This window comes from Pseudophryne corroboree, chromosome 4 (assembly GCF_028390025.1).
Source record: "Pseudophryne corroboree isolate aPseCor3 chromosome 4, aPseCor3.hap2, whole genome shotgun sequence".
NCBI classification, from domain to species: Eukaryota; Metazoa; Chordata; class Amphibia; order Anura; family Myobatrachidae; genus Pseudophryne; species Pseudophryne corroboree.
The window spans coordinates 133,033,237-133,048,653 of record NC_086447.1 but is presented as its reverse complement, the minus strand read 5'-3'; the positions used below and the strand labels follow the sequence as shown (position 1 = coordinate 133,048,653).

General features: G+C 46.0%; 1 protein-coding gene across 2 annotated transcripts in view; it reads right to left on the bottom strand.

Moving 5' to 3' along the window:
- Positions 1-1,666: 1,666 nt before the first annotated feature.
- The window catches only part of MBOAT2 (membrane bound O-acyltransferase domain containing 2), a 492,510-nt gene continuing 478,759 nt past the window's right edge, over positions 1,667-15,417 (bottom strand). For both annotated transcript variants that reach the window (XM_063915448.1, XM_063915449.1), the window contains exon 13: positions 1,667-2,688. In XM_063915448.1, coding sequence (XP_063771518.1) covers positions 2,469-2,688 — 220 coding nt within the window. In that variant the 3' untranslated portion in view covers positions 1,667-2,468. The remainder of the gene's footprint in view (positions 2,689-15,417) is intronic.

The window sequence follows — 15,417 nt, the reverse complement described above, 5'->3', positions numbered from 1 at the left end:
TATCACCTTTACATCACAATGAAATCTGGAGACAATCCATTTTTTTTTTTTTTTGGTTTTTAATTTTAGACAGTACAAAAAATTAAAAGTTGTGGTCTATTTCGAAGAACACATCATGGATTAACGGACGGGATGTCACTGCCCTGCAGAACATATGGGGGTTACAATGGTTATGATTTATTAAAAGAATTAACTTGATATCTAAAATCTCATCCTGTGACGATCACATCCTAGGAAAAGCAGAAAGGAGATGAGGCTTCGGTGTGCTGGACGGAGGATAGCGGTGCAGCAGGTGACACTGTTGGAAAAGTAGGTTAGTGATGTTCTCGGGGCACAGGCAAAGGCAGTTAGCTAATTCCACTTCTCCTGCTTTCTGTTTTAGACAGGGGAACAGATGAGAGACGGAAGCTCGCATGGAGATCATTAATTACATCTGCCATTTTCCCTTAGAGCTGGATGCTCTCATCATTGCTCTACTCCCACAAGGACTTCTGCACAAAGTTATAGGTGTTTACCCCTACGGGTATAAGCATTGACAATGGAGAAGGAGGCCAGGTCAGAGAGCCCATGAACAGGAACCAGATGGACAAATGGTGGTGCACAATCAAGGTCAAGGAAACTGGATTAAGGAACCCAAAGAGTAATAGCGGTGGCAAAATCATCAGGCGAGGTAAGAGTCATTGCTGGAGGAGGACACCCGAGGCCAAGGTTTCAGGCAAGTTTGGTGTACAGAAAAACTAGTATTAAATTAAGCACCCAGATAACAGTATATTAACCTATAACGGCCAATGAGTGTGTTTGAGAATAATACTATACACGAGGCATTCGCCTATCACAGTGCATGAATAGGTCATGTCACTCCATGCCTATATGAATGTGCCCACCCAGTAAATTGTGTGCACCAACAGACATTGATGCAATGCCCAGCATGGCGCACCTGCTGTACTAGGAAGGACATCATACAAGCTCTCCGTCTTAGTCCTGTTAAAAACGAAGCTGAGGAAAGATGGAATTAGCTAAGGTGCATGTGCACAAGCCGCTGGGCAACGATCTTTTACTCAGCTCTACCAACAAATAATTGTTTCCCTTTTCAGTTACATTCATTTAACATGTAAATAAGAAATCATGTCTTTCAAATCATTGAAATAAATGAAGAGATAGCAGTTACAACTCAATCTGCAGTAAGGGCCATTCTCCCCCCTCGGTACTGGCATTCGTCAGACTCCTGTGCTTCCTTACCTGATGTGAGACATACATCTTGTCTGAGCCCCCACTTCTGTGTCCTGCCCAATTGCTGGAGTCCAATGCTCAAGCCTGGAATGTGCCGACATATTTTGAGCTGAGCGGAATATTCTCTACTTGCCAAATCCTGCTAGAAAGCCCTTGCTGCCTATTGGTTTGTATCTACTGACACTACCTACCTTAACCTCATTGAGATATTTCTTGGCTGGGGAATTCCGTTGCTGTTTTACCTGAAGCTGGACAACCTCAGGATCTTTCTGGTTTACTAGAACATGCTATGATCTTCAAAACCTGGACTTCAGAACTAAGTTGTTACATGTACCCCAGCTTATTATATAAACATACTCCTGACAACATGAACTGTGGAAAGACAAGTTATCAAACATCCGAGTGACAGAAGAAATTAAAACATGATACAAAAGCATGAAAACCTTAGCAGCCTCTGTGTATATTATCCGCACACATCTGAAACTGCAACATAACAACACAATGCGTCTGTGTATACAGACATCTAGAAGAGTAGGGACCTGGAAACTTGCTATTCTAGAACTTCACCTGCTATAGAAGTCATGCTAATACGCTAAATGTGGTAACTTGAAGGTGCTTTGGCAACCTACCAAACCATACCACATGTTCTTTCTCATGGGTCACCTCACTTCATGGCTGTGGTCTGGCTAGGTGGACCTGGCATGGCTGGGACTACAAGGCAACGTGCCTCACTAGTGATGTTAGTTCAGAGCTGCTCTATACATACTATTACTTAGAATTACTTTAGAATACTGTGTACTTAGAGAAGCCACTACTCTCATTGGCAGCACCATTAATAAAATGATTACTTATACCCACTCCTCCAACACGTCAGTAACTTCATTCAGTACAGAGTGGGATTAAGGCAAAGGGTTAAGAATTAATTTCGGGATCTCTACCTTTTTTTGTGCCCAAATTGTGTAACCTCTGCAATGCCATTAGACATCATATGTTCGTTAAAGGAACACGCACATAATACGGTCCTAAGAACGTATGTTACAAGTCCTGAGTGCCCATTATAAAATAATGGAAATATTGTAAGGCTAGGCCCACATGGCATTGTGGTGTTGGAGCTTTCCGTGCAGCACTATCCTTACGTAGAATGTTGTGTAATACCATCTTGTCCTGTGCACAATTCACAAACCCATTGGAGGTTCTAAAAATCGAATTTTAAAAACATAGAAAATGTCATCGGCCAGTCATTGCTCTGCGCTGGGGCGCCGCCAGGCTGTCTCCTCGCGCTGGCGGCTGTTGTTGTTTGTGGTGACATGGCTGTTTTCTGAATTGGTTTCATCCTTCTTTGCTTTCTGCAGTGGAGGGTCCATGGGTTCCTTTTCCGTTCTACCCTTTTTCCGTGCCCGGGCTGGCATGGTTAACAGCACCAATAAGCAGATAATGTGGAGGCAGAAATACCAGGAGCTTTAAAAGAATCATATATTTGCTTTAGAACATTCCGCATACCGCTCAACCCAAGAAAAACTATAGACATAAGAAAACTCTGAATAAAGGGATCTTATAGTAAACTAGAACAGCTCCCTATATTTCTCGGAAATCAATCATCCCAAACTCATTTATCCTCAACAAGAAATGTATACAGGGAAAACTCGATCAGCCCACAGATTCCTGTTTTATGTATATTTGCTTCCCCCCCCCCTTTTCATCTTAACATGAGAGGCTGGCAGCCTGCAGCTTGTTCTTTCCACATACAACTGGGTTAATCAGCCAGAGACTTATAAGAGGTGCAGATGTGCCCCAGGACACACCATGCTGCAAAGCAAAGGGTGCAAATGCTTTATTTATTCCACATGCAGGTAAATCCTGGCTGCTTATGTACACAGCACACACAGTGTACATACTGGCCATATCTATTAATTCTTACACTGCAAGGGCCGCTGTCTCCTATACGCCACTTAAGGTAGTATTTTATTTATTTATTAACAGTTTGTTATATAGCGCAGCATATTCTGTTGCACTTTAAAATTAGAACAACAGTAATAGAACAGAACTGGGTAAAAACAGACAGACCTAGAGGTAGGAGGGCCCTGCTCGCAAGTTTACATTCTATAGGGAAAACAGGATTTTAATACCTACCGGTAAATCCTTTTCTCTTAGTCCGTAGAGGATGCTGGGGACACCAAAAGAACCATGGGGTATAGACGGGATCCACAGGAGACATGGGCACACTATAAGACTTTGAATGGGTGTGAACTGGCTCCTCCCTCTATGCCCCTCCTCCAGACTCCAGTTATAGGAACTGTGCCCAGGGAGATGGACAAATTTCGAGGAAAGGATTTATTGTTATACTAAGGTGCTATTCATACCAGCACACACCGCAAACACGCCGCACAACGTGGCATTCAGCAGAACCCAAGCCAACGGCATGAACCAATGTCAGCAACAGGCTGACTATAAACATAACACAACATGTGTGTAACCAGAAATAATAACTGCAGATACAGTACGCACTGGGACGGGCGCCCAGCATCCTCTATGGACTAAGAGAAAAGGATTTACCGATAGGTATTAAAATCCTGTTTTCTCATACGTCCTAGAGGATGCTGGGGACTCCAAAAGAACCATGGGGTTATAACCAAAGCTCTAGAACGGGCGGGAGAGTGCGGATGACTCTGCAGCACCGATCGACCAAACTCGAGGTCGTCATCGGCCAGGGTATCAAACTTGTAATACTTCGCAAAAGTGTTCGAACCTGACCAAGTAGCAGCTCGGCAAAGTTGCAATGCCGAGACCCCTCGGGCAGCCGCCCAAGAAGAGCCCAACTTTCTAGTAGAATGGGCCTTCACCGAATCCGGTAATGGCAATCCGGCCTTGGAATGAGCATGCTGAATCGTGTTACAGATCCAGCGTGCAATGGTCTGTTTGGAAGCAGGACACCCAATCTTGTTGGGAGCATACAGGACAAACAGAGCTTCGGTTTTCCTAACCCGAGCCGTTCTGGCGACATAGATTTTCAGAGCTCTGACCACATCCAAAGATTTTGACTCAACGAAAGAGGTAGTAGCCACTGGCACCACAATAGGTTGGTTCATGTGGAAAGATGAAACCACCTTCAGCAGATTGTTGCCGAGTCCTCAAATCTGCTCTATCTTCATGAAAGATTAAATAAGGGCTCTTGTGAGACAAGGCCGCCAACTCAGACACCTGCCTTGCGGACGCCAAAGCCAACAGGATGACCACTTTCCAAGTGAGAACTCCAACTCCACTGACTGTGAAGGCTCAAACCAATGCAATTGAAGGGACTGCAACACCACGTTAAGATCCCACGGTGCCGGGGGGCGTGGCTTGTGGCCTGACTGAGAGGACGTGTACCTGGAGAGCTCCTGCTGGATCAAGCCCCTATAACCCCTTAAAACAGCCTTCGCCCTACCTATCCCTCCCCTATAGCATCCCACAGTAGCCCTGGTTACTTAGGGCATTCAGGGAGTGAGCTGCGGAGCCGGAGCACAGGCCTGTCCTGTGCTTGCAGGTTGCGGCCTTCCCTGAGAGGTGAAGCCGGGGCCTCAATTTGCCACCACCCCCGCCCGAGAACGGACGACTTCCGGCCGCTTAAATATTGCTCCACGACTTGCCCCGCTGCGTGCTCCTTGCCTGGGGAGACCTGAGCGGGAGGCCGAGGTGAGACCAAGTTCCCCTGGAATTACAGGGCCGGAGCCGAACTGATTTGCGGAGGTCCGGTGGCGGCGGCCATATTGGGTGTGGCGTCTGACGAGATTCAGGCGCTACACCGCTACGAACAGCCTGCTGGCCGCGGTAATTGGCAGGGAAGACTGGCTGAGGGCGCTGGGGGAACGGGGGGCTCTAAGTGCCTATAAACCCCTGAATGCAAAGCTGAGAAAGCTCGTGGGAGGACACACTACGTACTGCTGACGGTGGCCATCTTGGAGGTGGCAGGACAGGCCCCTCTTCTCTGTATTGTGCTGCCCCTGCTGGAGCTGTGAGGAAACGAGCTCCCTATTTCAACAGGGAATCAATCCAGAACCTCAACCCTGCAGCTGCTGTTATTTATTTCTTACACTACATCTCATATACTCACGGAAAAGTGTGTTGTAAATCAGGACGCTCTCCTGTGGATCCCTCTCACTGTTTTAATAGATTAATGGGACCTAGGTCCTATAAATGATGTAATTTCATGGATGCCTGACTTCCCCCTCACCCGGACCAACTGTTGAACACGTAACATCCCGGTGGACCATTCTTGTCACCACTCCTTAAATGGACGTTTTAATCTCACCAGATATTATGAGCAGAGCGAACACCAGAGCAAAAAAATCAGGAGCTTCACAAGATATTTCACAACACTTCTCACGCCGGGAAAAACCGACTGAAGCTTCATCTCCATCCTCACGGATGCCCACCCCCATCATGGATCAGATGGATGCACCCTCAACCAAAGCGGACATTCAATCCCTTCAGAATATGATATTAGACCTTAAGAGTTCCTTCACGACAGCTCTCCAGTCAGCGATCGGGGAATTAAAATCTGATATGGCGGCTCTGGACTCCCGCACAACCGCGCTGGAATCACGGGTGGACCACCAACAAAATTTCAACAAGCAAGTGGGTGAGGACATGAGCTACCTATCCAGCGAGTTGGAATTCCTTAAGGATAAAGTTGAGGATAGCGAAAATCGCGAGAGGCGGAATAATCTACGCATCCGCAATGTCCCTGAATCTGTCTCAGCCTCCGAATTGGAACCATACCTTCAACGCTTGTTTCTTTACCTGGTCCCGTCGCTCTCAGATTCTGCCATCTCGATAGAGAGAGCTCACCGCGCCCTGAGACCTAAACCGAAGGACTCAGAACCTCCCCGCGATGTTATCCTCCGGTTTCTGTCCTTCAAGATTAAAAATAGTATTACACTGGCATGCAGAAATTCAACCTCAATTTTATTCGAAGACTCCCGGATTCAGATCTACCAAGACTTGTCACCGGTGACCATTGCTAAACGACGTGATCTACGTTCTGTTACCTCTACATTGCGCGACAATGGTTACAAATATCGCTGGGGTTTTCCTTTTCGCCTCATTGTGGAGATTGATGGCAAAGTTCACACCATTCGCTCTCCTGATGAAGGGGACAAGCTGCTTCGAAAGTTGCAGCTGTCTCCAGCTGCTACCTCGTAGATGTGAAGCTCCTTCCGTTTAAATTCTGTGTTTTTGTAACGTTTAGTCTACTTGATTTTGTTTTCAACCTTGCTCAACTGCTATGTAATCCCTGTTTTAGGTACCGTTTCATACACAAATGCCCATCTACTTTCTTCTCAGAATGTACTTGTTGGCGGACCTTTATCCCTCACGCATTGCTATGTTTATATTTCGCTGTCCTGGTCGGTGGCTCGGAGACACTGCTTTATGGATAGAGTACTGGATTGAATCCTTTTCCGATGCCGTGGGGCCTGTCTCTGGCCACCGACCTGTCCTGCGACTTTACCATTTGCTCTATTGTTATTACTATATTGATACCATCTGTTATATGATCACTTTTTCTTTAGTGTTCTGTATCTAGGACTGTCCCGCCCCTGTGGTGGGTCTTAATTTGCTACACGACGGTCCATCCTTTTTGGTTTATTATTGGTTTCGGGTGGGGGGCGTCAGTGCCCTGTCTTGATACTTCCTCCCCCGAATCTTAGGGATTAAAGTTATTTTCAAACATAGTGGGTCAATACCCTCTTCTGTTATATTGCATTTGTATCCCGCCAGCGAGCTCTTCCTTTTTATTTTAGAGCTCAATCTTGGCAGTCGAGTATCCTGCCTACTGGATACTACGTCTGCTTTTTTCTTTTTTCTTTCTCTTTCTCCTGTTCTCCTCCTCTCTTAGACCCCTGTTACAGTACATCTGCAAGTTGACATCTCTGTATTCACAGATAGATAGATCCATTTATCTAATATTGTTCGTATACAGAATTATACATTTCTATTTTTCTCTTTTTCTTTTTTCTTTCTGTTTCTCTCGTCCATCCTAGCAGAGTCCGGGACCCTAAGGATTTCCAGCGAACTACTCCCTCTTTTGCTTCAACCATGCCGCTAACATGCCTGTCCATTAATGTCAAGGGGCTGAACACTCCCCAGAAGCGCTCTCATCTCCACAGATCTCTTAAAACATTAAAAGGTGACGTGATTTTCTTACAGGAGACACACTTGAAATCGGACTCCCATCCCTCCCTGACATCTAAACAATTTCCCATGGCCTGGTACTCCAATCATACAGCAAAAAGACATGGGGTGGCCATCCTAGTAAGAGGGTCCGTCCCTTTCCAATTCCTAGACTGTAAACGCGACAATGAAGGTCGTTATGTGATCGTGAGAGGAAAAATTGGACACGAGGAGGTTACCTTGGCTAATCTGTACTCTCCAAACACTGCCCAATCCAAATTCTTTCGCGTTTTTTCACGACCTTTACTCATATAGACGAGGTAAGACACTTGTCGGTGGTGATTTCAATATGGCTCTCACGTGCATGGACAGGTCCGGCCCCTTGCGTAGTAGTCAAACCCCAAGCTCCTCCGTATTACATAGGAGCATGGCCGAGGCTGGTTTGTTCGATGTATGGCGTTTCCTTAATCCGACCACCAGGGACTATACTTTTTATTCCAATCCGCATGATGTGTACTCTCGCATTGATATGTTCTTGAGTTGTGCACCTCTCTCCCGGACCGCTCGCTTTTCCTCGATAGTCCCACTTACCTGGACTGACCACGCAGCTTTAGCTGCGACATTTGAAATTTTTGATATCCCTGACGGTAGACCGACATGGAGACTTAACGAGACGCTATTGAAGATCCCTAAGTTTCAGGACTTAATTAAAACTGAGCTTTGGGAATATTTTGCGGTTAATGTAGAAGGCGACTGCAATATAGCCACTGTATGGGAAGCCCATAAGGCGGTCATCAGGGGATCCATTATCCAATTTGCATCCCGCCGTAAGAGAAATCGAGAAAACCAAATTGCTCTGTTAACAGATAACATTGCAACATTGGATCAGGAGCACAAACGCACACGTTCTACAAAAACTCTAGCCGAACTTTCTAAAGCACGTGATGACCTACAATCTCTTTTGGCGGAGAATATTGAACGCTCACTTCGATGGGCTAACCAATCGTTTTACGACAAAAGTAACAAAGCACATACTTTGTTGGCTAATCGCTTACGTGCCAAAAAGGCTAACCAATGCATCCATACTATTAGACAACCCTCAGGTAACATTACCTACGACCCCAAAAAAATTAATAGTATCTTTTTTGACTATTATAGGACACTCTATAACCTTGATCCCCCGTCCGACCCTTTAGCACAAGCCGACCAGGCACAACAATATCTAGACTCATGCGCTCTTCCTCGTTTAGACGAGGAAACTAACTCTGCTCTCAATGCTGATTTTTCTGCTGAGGAAATTGAAGCTGCACTGAAAACCCAGAAACCTTCTAAAGCACCTGGCCCGGATGGCTATCCGATGGTGTACTACAAAACCTTCGCCCCTCAACTCATTCCTCATATGGTCTCCCTGTTTAATAAAATATTACAGGGTACGCCTTTTCACACTGACTCCACGACGTCCCGCATTATAGTAATCCCGAAACCCGGAAAGGATCCCTCGCTTTGCTCAAATTATAGACCCATATCTTTGATAAATACCGATCTCAAACTTTTTGCCAAAATACTGGCATCTCGCCTGAACGCTGTGTTGCCATCATTAATAGACCCTGACCAAGTGGGATTTGTTCCTGGCCGCCAGGCCTCGGACAACACCAGACGTATTGTTAATTTGATTCATCAAATAAACTCGACGAAAACACCAGCGATTGCTTTGGCGCTAGACGCCGAAAAGGCATTTGATCGCATTTCTTGGCCCTTTTTGTTTTCTACCTTATCTACGTTTGGCCTCCATGGTCATTTCATCACTGCAATAGCGGCCCTCTATTTCAACCCCTCATTTACGGTCCTGACCATTGGATTGAGCTCACCTCGATTTAGTTTGAAGAATGGTACTCGTCAGGGCTGCCCTCTTTCACCCCTACTTTTTGCTTTATGCATTGAACCTCTTGCGGCCCGTATTAGACTTAATACTGACATTGGGGGTGTTACAGTGGGGCAGAGCTCGTACAAAATATCTTTGTTTGCGGATGACGTGCTCTTGACTCTTTCTAACCCTCTGATTTCTCTTCCTAATCTACAGAAAGAATTACTCCTGTATGGTTCCCTCTCTGGTTACAAAATAAACCACACCAAATCTGAGGCCCTCACATTTAATGTTCCATCCCATACTTATTTGATTTTAACCTCATCTTTCCCCTTTCTTTGGAGACCCTCGGCTATCAAATACCTTGGCATATTTATTACTAAATCCTACACCAGCCTATACCAGGCTAATTATGTTCCTATGATTAAAACTCTCACTCAAGACCTAGATAAATGGGACCGATTATTCATTTCGTGGATTGGACAGATCAATGCCCTAAAAATGAATTTCCTTCCCCGTATTCTTTACCTATTCCAGACCATTCCGATAATGGTGCCCCGAGTGACTTTGGCTTCCCTGCAATCACTGTGCAACAAATTTATTTGGGCTCACCGTAAATCTCGATTAAAACGAACACTGTTGACTAAGAGTACTACCTCAGGCGGCTTGGGATACCCTAATCTTCAGGCTTATTTAACGCCTGTCACCATAACCACATAGTGTCCTGGCATTCCCCCCAAGGGAACAGAAAATGGGTCGATATTGAGAATTCAATATATCAGGGTATCCCCCTCGACTCTCTTCTATGGCTCCCCAAGTCCTGCAGACCAGCTTAGGCCTATTCAGTCCCCACAAATAAATTCACCCTTGGATTGTGGGACAAACTCCGCAGCACCCACAATCTATCTTCATACCCCTCACCTCTATCACCTATTTGGGGTCACCCTGCCTTCCCCCCAGGCTGCGAACAAAAAATAGCGGCCCCATGGCAATCTCAAGGTGTCACGAGATTTATCCATGTTAAAGGCCACTCAGCACCGACCTCTTTTGGAGATTTTCAAGAGCGCCTTGATATTCCATCCTCATGTCATTACCATTATATCCAAATTCTTAGCTTTCTCAAATCTCAGCTTAAAACTACCCCTTTGAAATCACCCACCTCCTTTGAACATATGTGTTTACTTTCAATTGGCAAAAAGGGGAATATCTCAACAATATACAACTCTATTTTGACTCCAGATCCTCCTGCCCGTGAATCCCATGAACTAGCTTGGGAATCAGATTTCTCCCATCCGTTGGAAGATGATCAATGGGAAGAAATCAGATTGCGCATCGCTAAAGCTTCTATTAGTGTGGCACTTAGGGAAACATGTTATAAGGTCTATACCAGGTGGTATCTGGTTCCCTCCAGACTTCATTCCATTTTCCCCACGACATCAAATCTGTGTTGGAGACTCTGTGGAGAGGAAGGCACCTTTTTTCACATATGGTGGACTTGCCCCTCTATTCGCCCCTTTTGGAACACGGTTGAAGCACTTATTGCTCAAACCTGCAGGCATAATCTAGATCTCTCCCCTGAAATTGATTTCAATTGCCCCCATACTGTCACTACCCAAAACCCAAGACAAGCTTACCATGCAACTCTGCATGGCGGCTAAATCTCTGATCGCTAAATGTTGGAAAGATCATAAACCACCCTCCAAGGCTTTACTGATGACCAAGATTAATTATATAGCCAGTATGGAATACATTACAAGCCTGAGGAATAACACTGTGGCCCAGTTCCACAACGTCTAGTCTCCATGGTACCTCGCACGCTCTTTATTGATGCCCGGACTCTGCTAATACCTCTAATACCTCTGTTGTCTCCCCCTCTGTTATCAATACAGAGGACTGTTCCCAACCTCTTGCTTCCTTATATGTAATTTTCTCAACGTTCCCCCTCTATTACTATATGTTTTCTTGCTTCTTCTCTCCTTTCCTCCTCTTTCTCTTTCTTGCTTTTACTCTTCACAGGATTATACTCTGTTTTGGTATAGATTCTATACTATAACTGAAAAATAAAATGAGACTGATCATGTACACGTTTGGATTTACGCAGGGCGCATACTGCTAATACCTGATAGCCTATATTATCATGGAACTGTCTCTATTGTTCTGATATGGTATGTAAACTTTTTGTCTTCATGTTCAATACCCTAACCTGTACAACTTTGTTATTGTTACTGTTTTGGTTACCGATCACTCTCAATAAAAATTCTAACTTTAAAAAAAAAAAAAAAAAAGAACCCACGGTGCCACGGGGGGCACAAATGGAGGTTGGATGTGTAACACACCCTTCACGAAAGTGTGAACTTCTAGAAGGGAGGCAAATTGTTTTTGAAATAAAACCGATAAGTCTGAAATCTGAACCTTAATTTAACCCAACTTTAGGCCCGCCTCTGCACCAGCTTGTAGAAAATGGAGAAAACGTCCTAGCTGAAACGCTTCTGCAGGAGCCTTCTTGGATTTCACACCAAGACACATACTTCCTCCAAATGCGGTGGTAATGTTTAGACGTTACTCCCTTCCTGGCCTGAAGAAGTGTGGGAATGACTTCACTGGGAATACCCTTCCGTTCTAAGATCTGGCGTTCAACCGCCATGCCGTCAAACGTAGCCGTGGTAAGTCTTGGTATACGCACGGCCCCTGCTGTAACAGATCCTCGCGTAGAGGAAGAGGCCAGGGATCTCCTATGAGTAATTCCTAAAGATCCAGATACCAAGCCCTCCTTGGCCAGTCTGGGACAATGAGGATTGCTTGAACCTTTGTTCTTCTTATGATCTTTAGAACTTTTGGAATGAGAGAAAGTGGAGGGAACACATACACCGACGGAAACACCCATGGTGTCACCAGTGCATCCACTGCCATTGTTTGAGGGTCCCTGGACCTGGAACAATATCTCTGAAGCTTTTTGTTGAGGCGCGATGCCATCATGTCTATGTGAGGAACTCCCCAACGACTCGTCACTTCTGTGAAGACCTCCTGATGGAGGCTTCATTCTCCTGGATGGAGATCGTGTCTGCTGAGGAAGTCTGCTTCCCAGTTGTCCACTCCTGGAATGAAGATCGCTGACAGCGCTATTGTATGCTTCTCTGCCCAGCAGAGAACTTTTGTGACTTCTGCCATTGCCGCTCTGCTTTTTGTTCCGCCCTATCGGTTTAAGTACGCAACTGCTGTCACATTGTCCGATTGGATCAGCACGGGCAGATTGCGAAGAAGATGTTCCGCCTGCACAAGGCCGTTGTAAATGGCCCTTAACTCCAGAACATTTATGTGGAGACAAGTTTCCTGGCTTGACCATCTTCCTTGGAAGTTTACCCCTTGCATGACTGCACCCCATCCTCGGAGACTTGCATCCGTGGTTATTAGAACCCAATCCTGGATCCCGAACCTGCGCCCCTCCAGGAGGTGAGAGCTGTGTAGCCACCACAGGAGTGATATTCTGGTCCTTGAAGACAGGACTATCTTCCAGTGCATGTGCAGGTGGGATCCGGACCACTTGTCCAACAGATCCCACTGAAATACTCTGGCATGGAATCTGCCAAACTGAATGGCCTCATAGATAGCCACCATCTTCTCCAGCAACCGAGTGCACTGATGGATTGACACTCTTGGTGGTTTCAGAATTTGTTTGACCAGGCTCTGAAGTTCCTGAGCCTTTTCCACCGAAAGAAAAACTCTCTGTAGCTCTGTGTCCAGTATCATCTCTAAAAATGACAACCTCATTGCCGGAATCAACTGTGATTTTGGCAAGTTCAGGAGCCAACCGTGTTGTTGAAGAACTGTCAGGGACAGGGCAACGTTTTTCATAAACTGGTCCCTGGATCTCGCCTTTATCAGGAGATCGTCCAAGTACGAGATAATTGTGACTCCTTGCTTGCGAAGGAGAACCATAATTTCCGCCATTACTTTGGTGAAAATCCTCGGAGCCGTGGACAGACCAAACGGCAACGTCTGAAACTGGTAATGACAATCCTGAAGTGCAAACCTCAGGTAAGCCTGATGTGGAGGATAAATGGGAACATGTAAGTAGGCATCTTTTATGTCCATCGACACCATAAAATTCACTTCCTCCAGACTGGAGATCACTGCTCGGAGAGACTCCATTTTGAATTTGAAATTCTTTAGGTAGAAATTGAGGGATTTCAGGTTTAGGATTGGCCTGACCGAGCCATCCGGCTTCAGAACCACAAACAGACTTGAATAAAAACCTTCTCCCTGTTGTGACTGGGGAACCCTGACTATAACCTGATTTTGACACAACTTTTGTATGGCGTTGCAAATTATCTCCCTGTCCGGACGAGAAACTGGCAAGGCCGATTTGAAAAATCGGTGAGGGAGGACGTCTTTAAACTCCAGTTGGGATATTATTTGTAAAATCCATGGGTCCAGGTCCGAACGAACCAAGAACTGACTGAAGAGTTTGAGACGTGCCCCCACTGGTGGGGACTCCTGCAGAGGAGCCCCAGCATCATACGCTGGATTTGGTAGAAGTCTGGGAGGCCTTCTGCTCCTGGGAACCCGCCACGGCTGGTGATCTTTTACCCCTTCCCCTTCCTCTAGTAGCAAGGAGGGAAGAACCTCTCCCTTTCTTGTATTTATTGGGCCGAAAGGACTGCATTTGATAGTTGTGTGTCTTCTTTTGTTGCGAAGGCACATAAAGCAAAAATGATGACTTACCCGCGGTAGCCGTAGATACCAAATCAGCGAGGCCGTCACCAAACAAGACACCACCTTTGTACGGTAGGGATTCCATATTTTTCTTAGAGTCAGTATCAGCATTCCACTGATGAATCCATAATGCTCGCCTAGCTGAGACTGCCATGGCATTGGCCTTTGATCCCAAAAGGCCAATATCCCTCGCAGCTTCCTTTAGGTAAACTGCCGCATCCTTGATATAACCCAGCGTCAAGAGGATGTTATCCCTTATCTAGGGAATCTATGTCAGATGACAAGTTAACTGCCCACTTTTCAATAGCACTACTCACCCACGCAGAGGCAATGACCGGTCTGAGTAGTATATCTGTGGTCGTATAAATGGATTTTAACGTAGCCTCCTGCCTACGATCTGCAGGGTCTTTAAGGGCTGCCGTGTCAGGTGACGGAAGAGCCACCTTTTTAGACAACCGTGATAGGGCCTTGTCCACAATGGGGGGTGACTCCCACTTTTCCCTATCCCCAGTGAGAAACGGATAAACTACCAGAATCCTTTTGGGAATCTGACATTTTCTGTCAGGACTTTCCCAGACTTTATCAAATAAAGTATTCAGTTCATGAGAGGGAGGAAACGTTATCTCAGGTTTCTTTTCCTTATACATACAGACCCTTTTATCCGGAACAGCAGGGTCCTTAGTGATATGCAATACCTCTTTAATAGTCACAATCATGTACTGAATGCTCTTTGCCAATTTAGGATCTAATCTGGAGTCACTACAGTCGACACTGGAATCAGTGTCCGTGTCGGTATCAGTGTCTGCCAACTGGGTAAACGTACGTTTCTGTGACCCCGAGGGGACCTGAACTTGTAATAACATATCTTACACAGATTTCTTCCATGCTTGGGTCCGAGACTCAGACTTGTCCAATCTTTTACTAATACGAGCTACATTAGCATTCAATACATTCACCCAGTCAGGAGTCGGCGGTGCCGACATGGTCACCCCCCACCGCCTTTTGCATCTCTAATACTCCTCCTGTGAAGAGCACTCAGCCTCAGACATGCCGACACATGTGTAATCCACACCCACAGACACACTGGGCTTATAGGGGACAATCCCACAGAGAAGCCTGTCAGAGAGACACAGAGGGAATTTGCCAGCTCACACCCCAGTGCCAAATCAATGGGTCAGAAGCTTTAACCAAAATGCCCCAGACCTGTAGCGCTTTTTATATTATGTAATATTGCACCAAATAACCTGCCCCCCCCCCCCCCCCCCCCCCCCCGTTTTGCACCCTGATACTTGTCAGCAGTGATGAGGAAGGACCAGCGTCTCTGCAACCAGCGGAGAGGAAATGGCACCGAGTGAGCTGTGGGGATGAAGCTCCGTCCCCCTAATGGCACGCTTCCGTCCCGCTCTTTGGAGTATACTGGCGGGGGTTAGGACAGTATTATACAGTAATGTCCCCTCTTG